A 21,147-nucleotide genomic window follows, 5' to 3' on the forward strand; every position below is an offset into this window, starting at 1 on the left:
AAAGTCTCATTAGAGACGGTAAGAATCCATTTTCTCTCTGGTGTGTCGCTCAATCGAGTGTCATTAGAGAGATTTCTTGTTTATTTTTCCGATAAAACATTGTGTTGTGTGCATGTGTGAAAAGAGTGGAGGAAGGGTAACTGTGTAAGACAAGAAGGGGCGGAGCTTACTTTAGATTCACACACACAGCGGCCTGCGCGCACAAACCGAAACACTTATCTGTCAGGATTTTTTAAAACTTTTTTTTTTTAAAGTGCAGGTTAATTTGTTTTATTTTTACTTAATATTTTGTATTAATTATTTTTATGTATTTATTTTTTGGGGCTGTAGAACGAATAATTTGAGTTTCCATATTAATATTAACCTAAATTAAATTTGGTTTACGAGTGTTTTGGAATACGAGCCCGCTTCAGGAACGAATTATGCTCGTAATCCAAGGTTCCACTGTATACATTTGGCAGATGTAAAGCATACATGTGTATGTTTTTTGTGTAAGTTCATTTTTATTTTATGTTATTATTACTATAACAGCTCAAGAAGCAACATGTTTGTGCAATTTCTAAATAAAGGGTTGGAAATGAATGCTTTTCTTGTTTGTTTGTATTTTTTGCTTTTTCATCCGATTCATCGAAAAAATAATCGACAGTTTAATCAATTATTAAAATAGTTGTTAGTTGCAGTCCTAGACAGGACCTCTATGAGACAGGGGAATGAGATGAGACAGGAAGGACACTGTGCAATGTGCAATATGTGATCAGACCTCTGTAGAAGACACAGGAAGTGCTTGAGGAGTTGCTGGCGAGGCGTGCTTTCGCTTTCTAAAACAACAGAGATACATTTGACATGTTAACAATCTTCAACTGTCTCCTGTAAAAGGAGCTCATTGTCCAACATAACAAGCAGGATTTGGTTCACATGTTTTCGACACAGGTATTAAAAAAACAGAAGACATCGTCAAAGTCATGTGAATGGATTTCTTGTTGGAATAACAACATTTAACACGAAAACAAGGACTAAAAAAAAAAAAGTATAACTAAGAATAAGAAACATCTTCTGGGTTCACAAGGACATTTTTTACAATAGTGACGTGTCAGTCGATACGGCTCTTTTTTTTCTCTTTAACCCACATGTGATTGATCAACTACATGTCATGATGTGTGGTGGTGTGTGTGTGTGTTTGTCTACACTGAACAGGACAGGAGAGGCGGGGTTACATAGACAGCACACAAAAAAAAATCAGGAGACAGCGAGACGAGAGAACAGGCAAGACGCTGGAAAGGTGTGAAAATGAGTGATAGCAGAAAACATTAAAATTTGGAAACATTTTATTGTAAATAATTTATAAATATAAAAATATAATCAGAGATCGGACCTTTTTGTCTTACGGGTCTTTATTTTTCTACTTTTTTTTGTAGCATTATGCTCCAGGTTGAATTTAGTAAACCATATAAATGATAAACATTTTATATAATGTATGTTGTTTATAATTTTACACATGAATTGTGTTGGATGTTCACTGTGTTTTAGAGACACTAAATACACTAAAGGGCTACCTTGCTGAGTGCGGCAGGCTCGGACAGGCCGGTCCACCTGCGTCTCCGGCTCTACCTTCACACTGGGGTGAAACTCTTCAGCCTTTGGTTTAAACTTTTCCCTCTTCCTCTTTCTTTGTTCCACCACCACCACCTGCACAAAACAACTTTACCTTAAACCTCAAGGACAATTACAAACCATCAAACCTGATCAACTTTCGTATCATTGTGTCTGATGAGAAGCAGATAGTGACTTTACCTCGACAGGCTTAGTCAGGGTGAAGGGCTCGACCGGGGCGCTGGTTGCTAGCTGCTTCTTTTCACGCTTTTTCTTCTTCTCTTCCTAAGGAATGTAATTCGACAACAATTTCATAGGCAAAACCAAACTTAACATTCTGTCCACATACAGTATGAAACTGTATATTAAATTCGGTATACGTGTAGACAGATTAACGCCAAGCCTCCTCCTCCTTTACAAACCTTTCTTCTTTTTTCTGCATCATCCATGTGCTTGTCCTTCTTCTTTTCAGATTTTTTTTTCTTCTTTTCCTTGTGGCGCTCCCGTTTGTGGTCGGAGCGATCATCGTAGTAACTTAAATCATGCCCTGAGCCAGAGAGTTCAGTGACCTCGCTGCCCCCGACCTTCAACATCAACTTCAACGGCTTGTCCAAGGGCTGGTCCTCATAATCTGAATTTTAAATAAAGAAATAATAAACAGTTCCAAATGATTGCTTTAATAGACATTCGTCTCATTACGCATTGATTTATGTAATGCCCTCTTTATTGGTCTACCTGCCAGCTCCATCTCCAGATTACAATATATTCAAAACTCTGCGGCTAGAATACTCACTCATACCAAACGCTCTGCTCATATAACCCCAATCTTGTACAATCTCCATTGGCTCCCAGTTGCCTACTGTATCAAATTCAAAATTTTTCTCCTTGTTTTTAAATCTATAAATGGCTTAGCTCCCGCTTATTTTTTTAATCAGCTTGCCCACTACATTCCGACTCGTTCATTACGTTCCTCCAATTCTGTCTTATTTGCTGACCCTCCATACTGCCTCTATTAATGGGCGTGAATTAAGGTGTCGAATGTTACACCTTAATTCACCTGTCCTCTGCATGTCCTTTTTTTTCTTGTTTGTTGACTTAATTGCTTTCTACTACAGTACTTCAATGTCTGTTTGTATTATCTTCTTTTGTTTTCACTCATTGTAAAGTGTCGTTGAGCCCTATATAATCTATATTATATATATCATCTAATTATAATATATATATATTATAATCTATATTATCCAATTATATATCTATGAGGCGCTATATAAATAAAAATTATTATTATTAAATGTAGGGCTGCTCGATTATGGAAAAAAATCATAATTACGATTATAGTAAATTCTCCTTAAAACAGATTAAGACAGATAAAACAGATAAAGGCAAACAAGATCAACAATGTAGTGCACTTGTTTGAAAACAAGTAATAAATAAAACAAATATTAAATAAAATAATAAATAAATTATAAATAATAAATTATTATTAATAGTGTCGAGATGGCAAAGCATAACGCTTGTCCAGAGTATTTATCATTTTCCTGAATTCTTTGTTCTCAACCGTGCTAATACGGCACATGTCTTTGACCATAAGATGCACAAATACACACAGCCGCTCGCGCAATGGAGGTTACAGGAAAAAGCGCGCGCCCGAGTCCTCCAAGGTATGGGAGTGATTTACATTAAACGCCTCTAAGAAGACGGTAACCTGCACGCTATGTAAGACCAAGCTTTCATGGCATGTCATGCACGAACACTTAAAAAGAAAACATGTTGGTGTTACGGATGGCGAAACGTCAGCGGGGTCAGTAAACCTGTATCCCTTTATCGTGTAAAAGTTGAAGTGCTTTAAGTTTAAACTGTTTGCTAACTTCGGGACAGTCGCGCTAGATCTGTTCATGGGCTACTCGCTAGAATCACATTGCGCAATCACCTCATGAGCAATAGTGATTAGTTAAATGATGCTATTTTAGATCTTACTTTAGAACTTAATTTAAACGGTGCGAATAACAGTAGAATATTACATTTAGTGATTGTTGTGGTTTTCAGCGAATGCAAATAACAGTATATTTGAGACTATTAGCTTTTTGCATTTCTACAGTTTTTTTATAGTCCACTACAAAGTTAACTTGTAATTTACTGTGGTTTTACTTATGCATACATAGTTTTATTATACAAAATTTCATTATTTTAGCTGTTTATATCTTATCAACTGAATATATCAGTGTATTTTTAAAACTATATACACTCAACAAAAATATAAACGCAACACCTTTGTTTCTGCTCCGATTTTTCATGAGATGGACTTAAAGATCTAAAATTCATTCCAGTTACACAATATTACCATTTCTCTCAAACATTCCAGGGTGGCCTTTTATTGTGGGCAGTATAAGGTACACCTGTGCACTACTCATGATGTCAGATCAGCATCTTGATGTGGCACACCTGTGAGGTGGGATGGATTATCTCAGCAAAGCAGAAGTGCTCACTATCACACATTTAGACTGATTTGTGAACAATGTTTGAGAGAAATGGTAATATTGTGTATCTGGAATGAATTTTAGATCTTTAAGTCCATCTCATAAAAAATCGGAACAGAAACAAAGGTGTTGCGTTTATATTTTAGTTAAGTGTATATATATATATATATATATATATATATATACTGTATATATTATATACTACATTTAATTTAAGGTTTAAAATGTCAAAATTAAAGATTATTAAACTCTTTATATGGCTTTTGCATTTTTTAAAGTTTATTTTTATACATAAATAATACCCTGATCTTTTTTTTTTATAGTTATAAGCAAAATATCAAATTAAAGAAGCGGTTAGGTCTTATCCGATTAATCGATTAACCGAAAACATAATCGCCCAACTAATCGATTATCAAAATAATCGTTAGTTGCAGCCCTAGTCATATGTCAGTCTGTTTAAATTTTAAATGGTTAAAAAGATTTGTGATGTTACCAACCGGTGCCGACACAACCGCGTAGCAAATCTTGCACCTAATAGGCCCTATGTTTTTGATCCACGTCCGCTTCTTCGAATCCAAACTGTTCCCAAACAACAGAATTACTTCTACTTCTTTTGTTGACCAAAGACTTCTGTGGCTGCTTTTTTTCTGCCATCTTCACTCACGCTGATTTCAAATGCGATCAGATACCACATACGCAACTTCTTCGCTGACAGTATAGAGTGAGAGAGTTCGGGCTTCTAGAAGGGCGAAAGTGCGGATGCACACCATTTTTGTGATCGTTGAGACCCGAAATCGAAATTCGATTAATTGCCCAGCCCTAATTACATGGCAAAAATCTATCTAATTATCAGGGAATCAGATCACTGTGCATTTTGGGGAGGAGGGGGGTTGCTTGGATGGAACATATCAGACATCACTAAATGGCGGCAGCAGCCCAGATCCGGACCAACTGACAGTTCTATCTGGAACCTGATGCACTTTTGATAAAAGATAAATGGACCAATCAATATGTTTATTAGTCTTACAAGTTTGTCTCATATGTCCTGAGAATGTGTTGATAAAAATCAGTAATGTGAAGCACGGCTATGAGATAAAACATGTATCATTTGACCAAACATATGACAGGGTAAGACAGAGCAACCAAAGTCCTTTCACATTGTGAAAATTAAAATTCACTAAAGATTAATTAAAGATTATTGTTTGTATTTAATACAAGTATAAAGAATTATACAAGGCCATCAAAGGTAAAACTGTCCACATGTTTATCATAGTTACTGAAAATTGACAATCAAAATTATTGAAATGTAAAGTAAAATTTAAACTGCTTATTTTTATAGACTTACAATGTCATATACAATGTCTTACATATATTGAGATCTGAATCCTAACACAAACATGAAATTCAGAACAGATATGATACATGCAGATTTCTCGCCTCCCATACAGGTTCAATTACTGGAACAGGGTTAAGAACCCTTCGAACACATTATCAAAACTTAGAATATAGTACTAAACCATCAACTTTGTAAAAGAAACTGAAAGACCAGGTTATCACATCTATGGATTTTTTCCCTTCCCTGAGGGCATGGGTATACTCCAGGACTCAAAATGTGACAGAGGGCTTCTGGATGCATGTGGGATTATTTTTTAGACATGAACTGAGCACCACATTGTGGAGGAGTCCTAAATGTCTTCATGTTCTCTACGTTAGTGCCTAATAGACTGCATAATAATAATAATAATAATAATAATAATAATAATAATTATTATTATTATTATTATTATTATCAGTGCATTAAGTGTTCATTTGAGACACAGCCTGTTAGAGGATCTATGGATTTCAGTCATTCTGTAATATTTTAACAATTCAAACCTCATTTAGAAAACACAATACATCAACACACCACATATGTATACTGTATACACGAAGCTATCCTTTAAACCCAAAATGCCTAATATAGATGTTTTACATCAGTGTTAGCTAATCTACAGCTGTAGAATGAATACAGCGAGCTAGCTAGCTGGGAGCGCGAGCTAACGTCACACACTCACCTCCGTCCACAGTTCTCCATTCCGGTTTGTATTTTTTGTGCTTCTTTCCCATCTTAATAAACCTCACTTAATTGTATAAAAATAAACGAATAGCTAAAACGCAAAAATTTATTTCTCAACGACTAGCAACAACAACAAAAACAGTACAGCTGCAGGGAATTCTTTCCGGTTGGGGCGGAGTTCGCTTCCGGGTCAATATTTGGGCGGGATTTTCGTGGCTTGAGAGGTTTAAACCGTTTAGCTGCTCCTGAGGTAAAGTTAACTTTGTTGTTAAAAAAAAACGTGATTGTAAATACTTAGTATTAAATTAACGGTATTTTTATTCATTTTGTTACTATATTATAACATTTTGTTGTCGTTATGTGTTTAAGAAATTTGGGCTAAATAATAATTTAAGAGTAAATACTAATCAGACATGACAGTGTTTATTAGTCAACTTATAATTAACTCAATATTAACTTTTTAAAAAAAATCGTGTCCCTATGTCTGGTAAGTAGCTTTGCTGCTAATCATTCTGGGAATGTAGTGTAAGAGTGTGTGTCTGTCTATAATGACACGCACAGTGCTGAAAACAGTATTAATTTTTTTGGTTGCATATTTATCACACTTGACATTAATTTGACATAATCAAATTAATAAAAAAAAATAATGATTTAATTTATTAAGGGATAAAAAGCTTTCCAAACCTACATGGTTTGTAGTTCCCACTTTGCTAACCCATGAATAGACTGTAATTTTTGGGAGGCTGAGTTAAATCTCACCTGCCACACTCAGGCATGATTACTGTCAGACCTGTTGAATCAAGGAATCACCTAAATAGAACTTTGACAAAGTAAAGCTAAAAAGAAGAAAGCAACATGATCAAAAGAAAATCAAGAACAGATGGGAAACAACGTAATTGACATTTATCAGTCTGAAAAGGGTTACCAAGCCATTTCTAACACTTTTGGACTCCAGGATGGTGTCATTGACCACAAATAGAGAAAACTTGGAACAGTAGTGAAACCTCACAGGAGTAGCCAGCCTACCAAAATTACTCCAAGAACGATGACCCATCCTGGAAAAAAAAACAAAAAAAAACAGGACAATATCTAAAGAACTGCAGACTTCACCTGCCTCAGTTAAGGTCAGAGTTGTGTGAAAGGTGAAAAGCACACACAAGGCTTTTGTCTCACATTTGCCAAAAAAAAAAAAAAAACACTTTAATTTTTTTGGGCAAATATTTTGGAAGGTGTGTGTCTTGTTTCATCCAACGTGTATCTTCTAGACCTGGACGACTTGCCGTAATTGTAGGAACCATGAATTCTGTGCTCTAACAGAAGGTCCTGAAGAAAAAGGTCTGGCACAACCATGTAAATGTGATAAATATGCAATAAATAAATAAATAGGAAAAAAAATCAGGAAGGGGCAAATCCTTTTTTATAATACTGAATGTGTTTTTATTAAAAATATTTTTTTAAAGAAAGAATGATGTTAAATGATTTATCTACTACTGATATTTAACTTGCATCATCCTCTTTTAAAAAAAAAAAAGATGTTGAAATTATTCCTACCATTTTAAAGAATGAACGGTGAGAAAATGGAGGTAGGCTGGAATCACCAGCAGCAGCCGTGTGCGGACGGTGTTCCTAATAAAGGTGAAGTTCACATCGAGGTTCATGTTAAATCACAAAGGTATTTAAAAAACTTATTAACTGTTCAAATAAGTGCTTTTATTGCTCAAGCATCTTCAATACAGCGCGAAAAACAATATACCTATTTTCTCTGCATAAATGCTTTAATATTATATCCAGTAAAATTATGTATTGTATCAAATACATGACCAAAAGTTTGTGGACGTTTGATTATCAGAACCGTATTTCAGTTTTGCCCAAACCTTTGCACAGATCTGTAAGTGCACAACCGTATATAAACTAAGAGGCCCAGACATGTTTTGATATGACAACGCGCTCCATGAAGACATGGTGTAGAAGTGGTCTACAGAGCCCCACAGAACTGGGACACTGTGCCACAGACCTCCTCACCCATCAGTGTCTGGCCTCATCAATACAGTCGACCCATGAAGTCACGGTTCAGAGTTTGCTGCCTCAGTCATTCGCAGATTCTTCTTTTAAACCTAACTAATAATTGTTCGCTAAAACCTCTCCAATACTGTATACATTTTTCTTAGTGCTGTAGAGCCAATACGAAGCACCCGTAAAGGAAAACGCGGCTTGAGATGGTGAATAATTACTGTATTTACTAGGGCTGCAAGAACGAATCGTTGTGTCGTGTGACACGGAGACATTTGATTATTATAAAAAAAAACTTAAGTTGACCGCGGAGCGGAGTAAACACACTCGGTCTCGCGCATTGACGCTAGCAGAGTTCGGCGCCTCATAGACAGGGCGGAGCAAAAAAGAAAAAAAATACGAGCAGAGGTAGAGGAAAGATACATAGCGGAGGCTGCTGGGTCTTAGTGCGCGTCTCTTTAAAGGTAAAGTGCAGGTTAATTTGTTTTATTTTTATTTTACAGCAGTGATTCCGTTAGTGTGTTTTTGAAAATTTAATTTGGTTTTCGAGTGTTTTGGAATACGAGCCGCTTCAGGAACGAATTATTCAAGGTTCCACTGTATATATTTGGCAGATGTGACACATACATGTCTGTTTTTTGTTAGTCCATTTTTATTTTAGTTTATTATTATTATAACAGCTCAAGGAGCGACATGTTTGTGCATTTTTAAAGATTTTAGTTCTGTTTTTGAATAAAGGGTTGAAAATGAATGCGTTTCGTGCTTTTTTTTTTTTAACGGATCAATCGGAAAAAATAATTGACAGATTAATCGATTATTAAAATAATCGTTAGTTGCGATGGGATGTTCAGTGAGAACATATTGGTTTTTTGGTCTGGTGTCCACAAACTGTTGGCCGTATATTGTATGTTGTAGTAATTATTATTGGAAGGGAAAATATTTTTTTTTTGCTTTCATTTAATCCCTGCAGCACGGCGAGGCGGGCTGATGTAAGGACACATGTTTTGGCTCTGCTCGACCGACACAACCTCGTCATGGGATCCTTCAAGTGGACGGAGTTTGATGACGAATTTTTGACCAGGAATGTCGAGTCTGTATCTGTGGTCGACGTTGATGCACAGGCAGGAAATTATATCTAACTTCTTATTTTTCTTATTTATTTTGTAGTGCCCTGAAAAAGTTTTTTTATTTTTCTACACAAATGATACAGGTTATCGAATAAATTAAAATATTACACAATAATAACCCAGAGTGAACACAAAACATAGTTTTTAAATGATGGTTTTATTTAGGGCAAAAAAAGTTGTCCAAAGCTACCAGGCCATATGTGAAAAAGTAATTGCCCCCTAATCCTAATAACCGGTAGTGCCACCCTTGGCGGCAACAACTGCAGTCAAGCGTTTGCCTTTGACATCTCTGTGGAGGAATTCCCATTCCTTATTTCAGAATTGTTTTATTTATTCCGTCATTTGAGACTTTATCTTATACACAGTTTTCTTTTAATTCCTTGTTTAAGCATAGAAGATGTAAAGACCACTGTTTGTACCTATGTTTTTATCATGTTTTTAAAGTATGTATAATAGTTTGCCAAAATTCTGTACCAGAGATGGGGAAGTACTGCTCTTGATCTTTCTGTATCTTGCTTGCCAGCCTCTTCCAGATTTGTGTTTTATAACAATTGTGACACTAGTGAAAATAAAATACAACAATTTAATTAAATTTAATGAATGCAAACGATGTTATAAACTTCAGCTCAGAAAAGACATTCATATGGGCATGAGAAAGTAGGCTTGCAACACTACATGACAGAGACAGCGCTGTCAAAGTTTTCTAAACTATTTTTCCTTGCCATTCAAACATTGACAGAAGTGCCAAACTATGCTCTTCTATTTTTTTTAAATAGAACTGAACTGGATTTTTTTTTTCCCCAAAGCTATGAAAAATCACACAGGGCATTTGGAAATTAACTAACAACAATAGTCAGATTTCAGCCAACACACAGAGGTCAGCCTATCTGGAAGAGTTCTTGCAAGAACAGTTTTGGGTTTTGCAATTGCACTTGACGCATCAAGCACCATCATGAAACTGTCCCTCATAAAGACTCTGTTCATTCAGAGTTACTAGCCTTAGAAATCACCAATTAACAAACAGCACCTTAGATTATGAAGGCTGTACTGGGCATAAGTAGCAGATACATCTCAATATCAACTGTTCAAAGGAGATTATTGTATATTTTGGACGCCTTCAGTATTGTTTTACAATGTAGCAAAAAATATTTAGGAAAGGTCAAGGATTTAGAAGGTGTGTTCAAACTTAACTTGATTCTTATCACTTTAACTGTACATTGAATGGATGAGGATTAGAGTCGCGTTACAAGCAAATCAGTTTTGGAGTTTGGAGTGTGCTGGTAAAAAAGTAGCAGGGTACTTCGCCAAACTATTTTTTACTTCTTTTTTTTTTTTTTAAGCATAGATGTTTTTTTTTTTTTTTTTTCTTTCTTCACCTTCATGTAATTGGATGCATCCCCCCCCCCTTCTGTTCCTAGCCGTTAGATTTAAAGGCGAGCAAGCTGTGCATTCACATCTTTGCTCTCAGTGATGATGGACCAAGCATGCTAAACCTGGAGGAGGAGGAGGCGATATCTGCAGCCAATCACTGGCTCCTGCCAGCAGGTAAGGTGGCACTGCATGTCCTGAACCCCAGCTCGTTTAACTTTTCATTTGTTTTTCTGCTCTAATACACCTGTTTGAATTGCACTGGAGATTGAGACGATTAAAGTAAACAGAAGTTACGAACTTCCACATCCATTTTAGTTCTTAGGGTGTAACTTTCTGTACAACAAGATAATGAAAATTTCATTATCATGCTTTCATAGCAGATAATGAAATTATTAGTCCAAAAATAGATTCAACATCTAACCAACTACAGGTAGTCTCTGACTTACGAACGTTCAAGTTACAGATTTCTGCAGTTACGGATGGACCGCGGGAACAAATCATGGAAGTAGCTCACGTGTATTGTACAAAAAGAAAAAGTAGACACTGCAGTGCACCAGATACCAATATTTACAATCATTATACAATATTTTCAGTGTGTAAGTCAATGTATAAAATGTCCAAGGTCTAGTAGATTATATTCTATATGTGTGTGCATGCTGAGATAAGAAACGAGTCGGCCTCACTGGTTTCAATAAATCAGTCTGGGAGCACGAAGAAGGAAAATCCTGTACAGCTGTCCTGATGGTCAATAATCTTATTTTTTGGAAAATCTTTAATGAAACAGAGTTTACAGTCCAATACAGTAAAAACAGCTCTGAGACAAAATGAAGTCCGGGATTTACCACTTGATTTAAAGGCGTAGAGACAATACTGTTACATTTGACGTGTGAGATTCAATTCCTTAGGCGCGGTTACGGTTTTTGTCCACATGATGACAGTTTGTTGAAAGGGCGCAGAGATTTGGACAAGTGGATTGGTTTACATGCTTTATATTTTATATTTGTGTTTAAGGCGTATACGACTCACTTTGTCGGATTTAAGGACAAATCGGACTTACGAACATGCTTCTCGTTCAAAGTAGAGGACTACCTGTATATTTAGCTGTTATTTGGTTAAAAAAAACACACAGCATTATGTATTCTGCTCTGAAACAAGCTTATCACAATTATCAATAATATCTCATGTTGCCCAGTATTATTCAGAAAACAAGAAACTAAATTTAGATTGTTTTTATTTACAGCTGAGTTCCACGGGATCTGGGAAAGCCTGGTTTATGAGGAAGGAATCAAAACACAAGTACTGTATAAAACTGTTCCTTTCTGCAACACCTTTTACCAACATCTAAAAACAATCTCCAAGTATGATGATGATGATAATGTTAGAGTATGTTTTTCTCATTTTGCCCTCCAGCTCTTGGATTATGTTTCGACAGCCATGTTCTTTTCTGACAAAAACGTTGACAGCAATCTGGTTGCATGGAATCGTGTCGTGTTGCTTCACGGTGAGGAAGAATAAATCATTTCAGCAATTAATATTCCTTCTAGTGTGTCAGCATGTTAATCTGGCCAAGTGGGAAATCTGCCATGATTTGTTTGTTAGGGCCGAACAAATCAGGACATGCTGACATCTTTTGATGTTCTTTTCTTGTGTGAAACATAGATATAAAGAGAGATATATAAAGAGGTACATCTATAGAGGGATTGATAGACAGCTGGATCCTTTTGTATTTTGTAATGTTTAGATGCAAAAAAAAACATAGGCATGTAGATTAATGATGGTACTTATGGATAAATATCGTAAAAGTAGTAAAAAAGCAGGCAGTGATTGAAAAGAGATGGATGTAAAAAGCAACTATAAAAACGCAAAACAGTTCATAGATCAATACACAGAGATAGGAATATGTAGATATAGGTTATGGTGCAGTAGAAGAGTAGATGGACAAATGTATTATATGTAAGGCACTGTGTTATGTGTGGTTTTGATACCGACACCATGAATTTCAGTGGTAATAGATTTCTGTTGTTTAAAAAAAGATGGATTATCATACATAGAAAACATTTTGTTGAGATTGATTATGTACATCATAATCTAGATCAGGTTTTTACTTATTTATTCAATTTTTTCAAAATCAAGCTGTCTTTGGTGGTAAGAATAGTCACCTCCTAATACGATATTATCACAATACCTATGTGCCGATTCAATTAATAAAGTATTGCATTATATAAACATCGCAATTCGTTATTACATTTTCCCCTGATATTGTTTTTAAACCTATACTGTAAAAAGTGTAATGATTAATTAAATGTAGCCCGTTCCTAATAACATTAGTTTTCGCACTTAAAAACAAAGCACACCATTTAAATAATACAAACTAATACTAACGCGTATCTCCGTCCTTTGCTAGAACTATTCTTCCTGAACAAAATCAGCATATAATTCACCCATACCACACAAGATGAAAATGTATAAATAGTTCAGAATGCACCACCTGTAGGATTATAAAGAAACGGGGACGTTTTGCAGTCTCCAAAGTCTTAAAACTCACCTTGACCGTGAGCTTATGGGCTGAATCGCTGTAAGGATTTTTAAGATTTGATTTGGGCTCGCTGTGTTTTAGCACTTAAGTCTAATTTGCTCACAGAGTTTGGAGGAAAAGTGGAGTCTTTCAATGTGTTTAGTGTTTAAAAATGTAATGCCATAAAAATTCATTGTTCTAAGAAAAAAAAAAACCTCCAAACAATTATACTGAATACGACCCAATTTCTTTTGCCTATTCTTTTGAGGCGGTAAAATGTTGCCGTTCTGCTGTAATCCTATAGATGGCGCACTCTAGCCTATTCACACATTTGCAGGCAGCGTGGCATCCACTTTGATTGGATGAAAGTTAATGCTGAGTTAACTTTTTTGCTTATTATTATTATTAACAATAATAGTAATACATTTTGGATATCTATAAAATCATGATACTAAAAGAATAACTATACAAATTGAATAGTTTTCATAATAATATTGTTCCCGTAAATAGTGTGCATCATGAAATTAGTTGAGTTTTAATTCTCTTTGCAGAGACGTGTCAATGAAAAATTTTTAGGTAGAAAATTAGCAATAATTAAGTACTAATGAGATCATATCTAAATGATGTATATTTTAGATAACAAACAAATGTGTCTGTATGTTGATGAAAAGCTAATACTTGTGTGTATACCATATAAATCATTTAAAGGTGAAAAGGCAAAGCCCTGAATTTACTTCTGTTGCGAATAATGCTTAAAAACATTTATAATTTAAAGGAACCATTTTCTAGACAGTGCTGTTTTTATTCTTAAATCTCATCTTATTATCTAGATACGTAGACATAGACCTGGACATGCATTTAAAGATAGAAAAATTAACCACAGATGGAGGGATAGAATGATTGATCGATAAATAGGTGTTTATACAGACGGATGGATATAGTAGATAAATGCATGAGTAGAGACAGGCATATGGATGAATATATGGAATAAAAGAGCGAGTGGTTAACACACAGATAGAAATAGAGGAATTTTGTATTTGGACACAATCTGATGGATGGATGGATAGAGAGTGAGGGAGGTAGGATGACTGAAGACAGATTTATTTTCTTGGCTAAACGATCATTGTGAATCCTGCAGGGCCGCCAGGAACAGGAAAGACGTCGCTGTGTAAAGCCCTGGCACAGAAACTTGCCATCAGACTCTCAGAAAGGTCAGGAGATCTACTTCAAAAAGAAAGCTGACATACGAACACACCTCACCTGTTTATTGTCCGATTCGACGTTTGTGTGTTCATTTCCACAGATATTCCTACGGACAGTTTGTCGAAATCAACAGCCACAGTTTGTTCTCAAAATGGTTTTCAGAGGTAAAATTAGTTACTGGTCAATGAAATGATTAAAATCACACACTGTTGGGTAAAATAACACTTGCTTTGTGTTTTGCAGAGCGGAAAACTCGTCACAAAGATGTTCCAGAAGATTCAAGAGCTGATCGATGAGCGAGAGGCGCTTGTTTTTGTCCTCATTGATGAGGTAAACTTGATTCTGTTAATGTTCTGATTAGACATGATTGACTCTTTCATATTTGGCAGGTAACCTGCGCATGTTTGCACCTGTTAAGTGTGTGTGTGCAAGTGGGTTTGGTCTTTGTACCCGTACATCGTTGAAAATCTTCCTGAGGTTTATTAAAGTAGTAGGACAAAAGAGTCTTGTTTATTTAAACAATAAAAATGTCATATAAACTCTAAATGCCTTCCAGTGATGTTTTCAAGATAATTATACAGTATGTGCTATTATACAGTTGCCGGAGCGGTGTAATTTATTATCATTATTAGCTGCATTTATCAGATGTGGTTGAACGCTGTGGTGTATGTGTGCAGGTGGAGAGTCTTACTGCAGCCAGAAACGCCTCTCAGGCTGGAACCGAACCATCAGATGCCATCCGAGTGGTCAACTCTGTCCTTACCCAGCTTGACCAGATCAAACGGTGTGTGTGTGTGTGTGGAAAAGGAGTAAGAGAGAGAGAGAGAGGAAAAGGAAAAGGAGTGAGAGAGAGAGAGGAAAAGGAGTGAGAGAGAGAGAGAGAGGAAAAGGAGTGAGAGAGAGAGAGAGAGAGGAAAAGGAGAGAGAGAGAGAGAGGAAAAGGAGAGAGAGAGAGAGAGGAAAAGGAGAGAGAGAGAGAGGAAAAGGAGTGAGTGAGAGAGAGAGAGAGAGAGAGGAAAAGGAGTGAGAGAGAGAGAGAGAGAGGAAAAGGAGTGAGAGAGAGAGAGAGAGGAAAAGGAGTGAGAGAGAGAGAGAGAGAGAGGAAAAGGAGTGAGAGAGAGAGAGAGAGGAAAAGGAGTGAGAGAGAGAGAGAGAGAGAGAGGAAAGGAGTGAGAGAGAGAGAGAAAGAGAGAGGAAAAGGAGTGAGAGAGAGAGAGAGAGAGAGGAAAAGGAGAGAGAGAGAGAGAGAAAAAGGAGAGAGAGAGAGAGAGAGAGAGAGGAAAAGGAGTGAGAGAGAGAGAGAGGAAAAGGAGTGAGAGAGAGAGAGAGGAAAAGGAGTGAGAGAGAGAGAGAGGAAAAGGAGTGAGAGAGAGAGAGAGAGAGAGAGAGGAAAAGGAGTGAGAGAGAGAGAGGAAAAGGAGTGAGAGAGAGAGAGAGGAAAAGGAGAGAGAGAGAGGAAAAGGAGTGAGAGAGAGAGAGGAAAAGGAGTGAGAGAGAGAGAGAGGAAAAGGAGTGAGAGAGAGAGAGGAAAAGGAGTGAGAGAGAGAGAGAGAGAGAGAGGAAAAGGAGTGAGAGAGAGAGAGAGAGAGAGAGAGAGGAAAAGGAGTGAGAGAGAGAGAGAGAGAGAGAGAGAGAGGAAAAGGAGTGAGGGAGAGGAAAAGGAGTGAGGGAGATGGAGTGAGAGATCTGTCAGGGGAAGAGAGAGAAAGAAAGTGTGAAAGATGGTGATCCAGGGAGGGAATGAGGAAGAGAGAGATAGAAACTGGCAAAAAGATTAGTGCTTGAAGGACACACGGAGAGAAAGAGACAGTGGTGGAAAAGAAGGAGGGAGAGTCACAGAGTGAGAAAGACCTGAAAAAAAGAGTCGGACAGAATGAGAAACTGAGCCACAGACCAAACGATTGAGAGAGAGAAAGAGAGAGAGAGTGTTTTTAGTGTATATCTCTTATTTACTGCTATATAATTTATTATTTTTTTGGTCTGAGAAATGGTGTGGAATACTTGTTTTGATAAAATTATAAAACAGTGTGTTAACTTTGTCTCAAAGTAGTTGAGATGAATAGTCTAAAACTAGAAGCATTAAATAATTCTCTCTTGTGGCGTACAGACACCCGAACGTGGTGATCCTCACTACCTCAAACGTCACTCAGAAGATCGACCTGGCCTTCGTGGACAGGGCGGATATAAAACAGTATATCGGCTTGCCGAGTGCCCAGGCCATCTTTAACATCTACCTGTCGTGTCTGGAGGAGCTCATGAAGGTGCATGTTGTTTGAAGAGTAGCATTAAAAAAATTTTTGTTATATTAGTGTTTGATATCTGTTTATGGGTAACTACACTTTACATTATTAAATTTTTTCCCCATCCAGCGACAGATCATTTACCCACGGCAGCAGCTGCTGAACCTCGTGGAGCTCAGTACTTTGGATTACATCGAGAGTGAAGTGACCAAGCTCAGTCTGTGTCTGCAGGAGATCGCAGAGTGAGTCCTCAACCGATTATCTGTCAATCTTGGGTTTACAGATTCAGTTTAACTGCTGCCTTTCAGTGTACTGGTGCCTTTACCTCCTGACCCTCGTGACGAGTCCATACGTATGGAGATTAGATTTAACCAAACCGATGATAAAACCTTTCGGTAACTAAACCGATAACACTGGTTGTAGTAGTGGTTTGAGAGAAAACCGGAGATGTGATTATGTTGCTGGTCTCCGATTGTCACATAATTCTAACTTCAACAGGACTGAGTTTAAGGTCCTATTCGCACAGAAGTAGTAATATCTTGGGACCCCCACAGCCCCTTACCACATCTGAATTTCGTATTGTGCATTTGCTGAGATTTTACTCAAATTTACTGACTTAAAAACACTTGTCATTATAGGTCTAGCTGTATGATATAGGCTACGTTACAATGTGACCCAATTCCGATTTTTTGCTCATATGTGACACATATCGGATATGTTCTATGTCCGTGTAAACAGGAAAAAAACGCATGCATTCCGATATTTCGTAGATCGGTTTCAGGCCTCCTTCATATGTGGAAATAAATCGGATATGTGCAAATGTGATTGTTGTGTCATTGTGTTCTTTACATCATTAAAACTTTTTTGTGTTTTAAGGCCGTAATGTTGTTCTCTGGTGGAAGTGCTTGGGGAATTATAACATCGCAGGTGACATGGAAAAGCACCTAGCCCCCACCCCCCCCAACCACCACCAAATACCATTAAAAAGTCAGTGTTTGTTGAATTAAGCATATGCGCAGGCTGCAATTATGCCGTTTTTTTTCTCGTTTTAAAACCATGGTGACGTTTCGCGAACTTTGCATATATCGCAGAGCGTCAAGCATACTTCACCTTCGTCTTTCTTGCCTAGTTTGTAGCGCAAGAACCTCCCTTTAAGTATGCGCAATGTTTCAGATGGTATGGAAAGTGTAAACACGTGTATCGGATATGAGTCATAGTTGAAAGACATCATTCTTAAACAGACCGTGAAAAAAATCAGATACGTATAGGCAACAAATCAGAATTGGGCATCGAGACCTGCAGTGTAAACGTAGCCATAAACAGAAAACTGTTCTTTACCCCCGTGCTGCTATATATGTCATCCATCTAATCATTCTTGTTGCTTTTGGTTGCAGTTTTCTCTTCATGCATATTGTATTGTTATATGGTGTAGAGCGATATGACCCAGCACCAAATATACTTTCAAAGCACTCCAGAGAGGCCTTGATTTATATACTGTATTTCGTTGCCTTGTACCTACATGTGCAGTGACAATAAAGTTCTAGACAATATCTAATCTAATCTAATCGTAATATAGTAGGTTATTATGGGGGGATTTACTTTTTTAAATTACAGACATGGCTGATTTACACGTTATTAATATCGCAGAAAACCTTCGCAATTATTACGGATGATTAGTGATAATTTCCAGGTACAGTAAAACCTCGAATTGTGAGTAGCGCGGTTTGCGAGTGTTCCACGAGATGAGCAAAGATTTTTAATTAATTTTGACTTGGAAAACGAACAAGTCTTGGTTTACGAGTACCAAGTATCATGTATCACGCATGCGCTTCTTGTTTTGACGCCCAGCATCACGTGATCACAACGGAACGTTTTTTCACATGCTGCGGAATTGTGTTTAAATCGTCTCCCCTGCTTAGTCTTAGTGCGCGTCTCTTACTGGTATAGTCAACATTCGTGCATGCGTGTACTGTTTACTATAACAACACTGTGATCGTGTGTGTGTGTGTGTAAAACATTTTATTTTGTGTCTGTATGCGTGTGTGTACAGCGCACATGTACTGTTTATTATAACACACGTGTGGGCACGTGTAAAGCAAAAGAAAGTCTCATTAGAGAGGTTAAAGATCCATTTTCTCTCCCTGCTACTTTTACCTTCACACATGCACTTTCTCTCTGCTCTACACAGAAACACTGTTCTGTTGCGATTCTTTTTAAAGGTAAAGTGCAGGTTTATTTGTTTTATTTTTTACTTTACAGCAGTGATTCCATTAGTGTGCTGCTTAATCGAGTGTCATTAGAAAGATTTCTTGTTTATGTTTCCGATAAAACAATGTTTCCATTGTGCACGCGTGTATTTAAAGAGTGGAGGAAGAGTAACAGTGTAAGAAGAGAAGGGGGAGAGGGGAGCTTACTTTAAATTCACACACACAAAACACTTATCTGTCAGGATTTATTTTAACTTTGTTTTTTAAAGGAAAGATGCAGGTCAAAGTTCCACTGTAATACAAATCCTGTGCGAATAGTGTGGATTAAACGCAGAGGACCGCTATCCATGCGATTATGATCTTGCATGACGATGCACGCACACTTTAAAAAAAAAAAAAAAAAAAAGGTTTTGCAATGATTTTTTTCCTAATTTAGTCGTGTCCAATTCCTCCCCGTCACTAGGGGCACTCCCACATTAAGGCTACTACCACCACTCAGTCGGAAGGGCCGAAGACTATCACGTGTCTCCTCAGAACCACGTGACGCCAGCCGACTGCACCTTTTTCGAAACTGCTCGCTCAGGCACTGCTGGGGGCGGCATAACGCACTCACAGACAGCGCTTACAGACACCCCTGATTGGCTGTAGACCTGTGATTAATGTGGGACCATTAATTCCTCCCATGTGAGAGAGCTCGGCCAATCAGCTCTCTCTAGACCTCCGGCTGCAAGATGTTACAGCATCACCCGGGAATCAAACTTGCGATCTCCGGATGATGGGCCAGCATTTTACCACTGCGCCACTCGGAAGCAGCCATACGAGAACAAATATTCATTTCTGATGAATGTCACGACAGTGGTTCTTTAGCTCAACCTCAAATATTTTTAATGAGGGAATACGAAAGCTTGTTGACAGATACATAGTGTACTGAAAAGCAAGAAGGTTATTTAAAAAAAAATTTTTTTTCTAATAAATACAACGAGCGCATTATTTTCGACTCACCCTTGTATTTATTGATGCACATACAAAGACAACTCTATTAAAAAACCTGCAGTAAAATAACGATAAAGTGGTAAATGACCCGAGTTTGTTCAATCTTATCTGCTGAAATTAAACGTAAAAGCATGTTTTTTTGTTTTTTCCAGAAATAAAAAATAATAACTTGTCAATTGATGTCAACAGGAAGAGCGTTGGCTTTAGCGGTCGTACCTTAAGGAAAATTCCCTTCCTGGCACATGCACTCTACGCAAAGGTATTTCGCTTCACAGCCAACTCTAATGTAATGCAATTTACTGGGATCTCTATTAACTAAACCAGCTCTGATGTACTCTGCTTTGTTTCCAGACATCTGTGATGACCCTAGAGAATTTCCTTAGCGCCATGGACAAGGCTGTGGCTCACCAAATAAAGCAACAGAAGAAGCTAGTTAACTGTGTATGAGTGTAAGCTGCTGACTAATGGTACGCATCTAATCCATCACTGTTCAATCCATCACTATATCTTGTCATTGTTATTATTTACTGATCTTTAATGACTCTGTTTGATGCTTCTTTTTTCAGCTTAGTATTGACTCCTGAAAAGCACTTTGAGCAGAATTGATTTTTAAAAAGGACAATGTGACGAGTTTGGTTTTTACAAGTTCAAGTTGTTGGTCTTCTTGTGAGTTTGTTGACTGTGTTGTTGTGTGTAAACAAATAATGTTTTGTGATTTTATGTGTATTTAAAAAAATGTCAATTAAACTGTGCTAAAAACAAACAAACAAAATCTCTGGAATTCAACAGATCACCACTAGATGGCCTACTTATAATTAAAAACCTACATTATACTGTAAGTATGAAATATAACTTTATTATATACCATGGCCTTTTTTGATAACTACAACTCTTAATATTATAGTTGTTGTTCATAAAGTTTGGGATGTGATGTAAAAAGTTTGCTTTTAATCTTTAATTGTATAGGTTATGTATACCGCTTTATACTGTATACAGGGCCATGGGGGGGAGGGGGAGGGGGGGGTCTGAAGCCTATCCCAGGAGACTTGGGGCACGAGGCAGAGTACACTCTACATCTATCACAGGGCACACACATGCACTCATTCACACACTATGGACAATTTGGGAATGCCTAATTTGCACGTCTTTGGACTATGGGAGGAGACCTGATTACCCGGAGGAAACCCACCAAGCACGGGGAGAATGTGGAAACTCCATGCACACAGAGCCGGGAATCGAGCCTGGACCCTGAGGGTGAAGAAGACAGTGCTAACCACTAAGCCATCGTGCTGCCCTTTTCTGTTCTATATTTTTTTGGGGAAAAAAAAAAAAACATTTTTGTCAACGGGGAGTGGTAG

At 37.3% G+C, this 21,147-nt stretch overlaps 2 protein-coding genes across 2 annotated transcripts in view; one reads left to right on the plus strand and one right to left on the minus strand.

Annotated features, from left to right (window-relative positions):
* brd9 (bromodomain containing 9) overlaps positions 1 to 6,293 on the minus strand; it is a 29,768-nt gene extending 23,475 nt beyond the window's left edge. The window contains exons 1-4 of the mRNA XM_053487563.1: positions 6,122 to 6,293; positions 2,013 to 2,221; positions 1,792 to 1,875; positions 1,554 to 1,686 (exon numbers count right to left, since the gene is read on the minus strand). Of these exons, the coding sequence (XP_053343538.1) occupies positions 1,554 to 1,686; positions 1,792 to 1,875; positions 2,013 to 2,221; positions 6,122 to 6,173 (478 nt within the window). The 5' untranslated portion in view covers positions 6,174 to 6,293. The remainder of the gene's footprint in view (positions 1 to 1,553; positions 1,687 to 1,791; positions 1,876 to 2,012; positions 2,222 to 6,121) is intronic.
* A 2-nt stretch (positions 6,294 to 6,295) lies between these two features.
* LOC128513974 (pachytene checkpoint protein 2 homolog) lies at positions 6,296 to 20,595 on the plus strand. The gene is made up of 15 exons (XM_053487566.1): positions 6,296 to 6,373; positions 7,685 to 7,795; positions 9,104 to 9,254; positions 10,679 to 10,805; positions 11,872 to 11,927; positions 12,042 to 12,132; positions 14,285 to 14,357; positions 14,450 to 14,513; positions 14,593 to 14,679; positions 15,027 to 15,133; positions 16,457 to 16,610; positions 16,719 to 16,831; positions 19,979 to 20,048; positions 20,141 to 20,256; positions 20,356 to 20,595. The coding sequence occupies exons 2-14, from the start codon at positions 7,686 to 7,688 to the stop codon at positions 20,234 to 20,236; spliced, it is 1,299 nt and encodes a 432-aa protein (XP_053343541.1). The 5' UTR covers positions 6,296 to 6,373; position 7,685; the 3' UTR covers positions 20,237 to 20,256; positions 20,356 to 20,595.
* The last annotated feature ends 552 nt before the right edge of the window (positions 20,596 to 21,147 follow it).

The sequence above is a fragment of the Clarias gariepinus genome, chromosome 26 (genome assembly GCF_024256425.1).
Source record: "Clarias gariepinus isolate MV-2021 ecotype Netherlands chromosome 26, CGAR_prim_01v2, whole genome shotgun sequence".
Classification (NCBI taxonomy): Eukaryota; Metazoa; Chordata; class Actinopteri; order Siluriformes; family Clariidae; genus Clarias; species Clarias gariepinus.

What these genes read in the sequence shown, in the direction of transcription:
- LOC128513974 (XM_053487566.1), top strand. Translation starts at nt 7,686, where the DNA reads ATGAACGGTGAGAAAATGGAGGTAGGCTGGAATCACCAGCAGCAGCCG. An exon ending in TCTCAAAATGGTTTTCAGAG is followed by an intron (nt 14,514 to 14,592) that starts GTAAAATTAGTT and finishes TGTGTTTTGCAG; the next exon opens with AGCGGAAAACTCGTCACAAA. An exon ending in CACATGCACTCTACGCAAAG is followed by an intron (nt 20,049 to 20,140) that starts GTATTTCGCTTC and finishes CTTTGTTTCCAG; the next exon opens with ACATCTGTGATGACCCTAGA.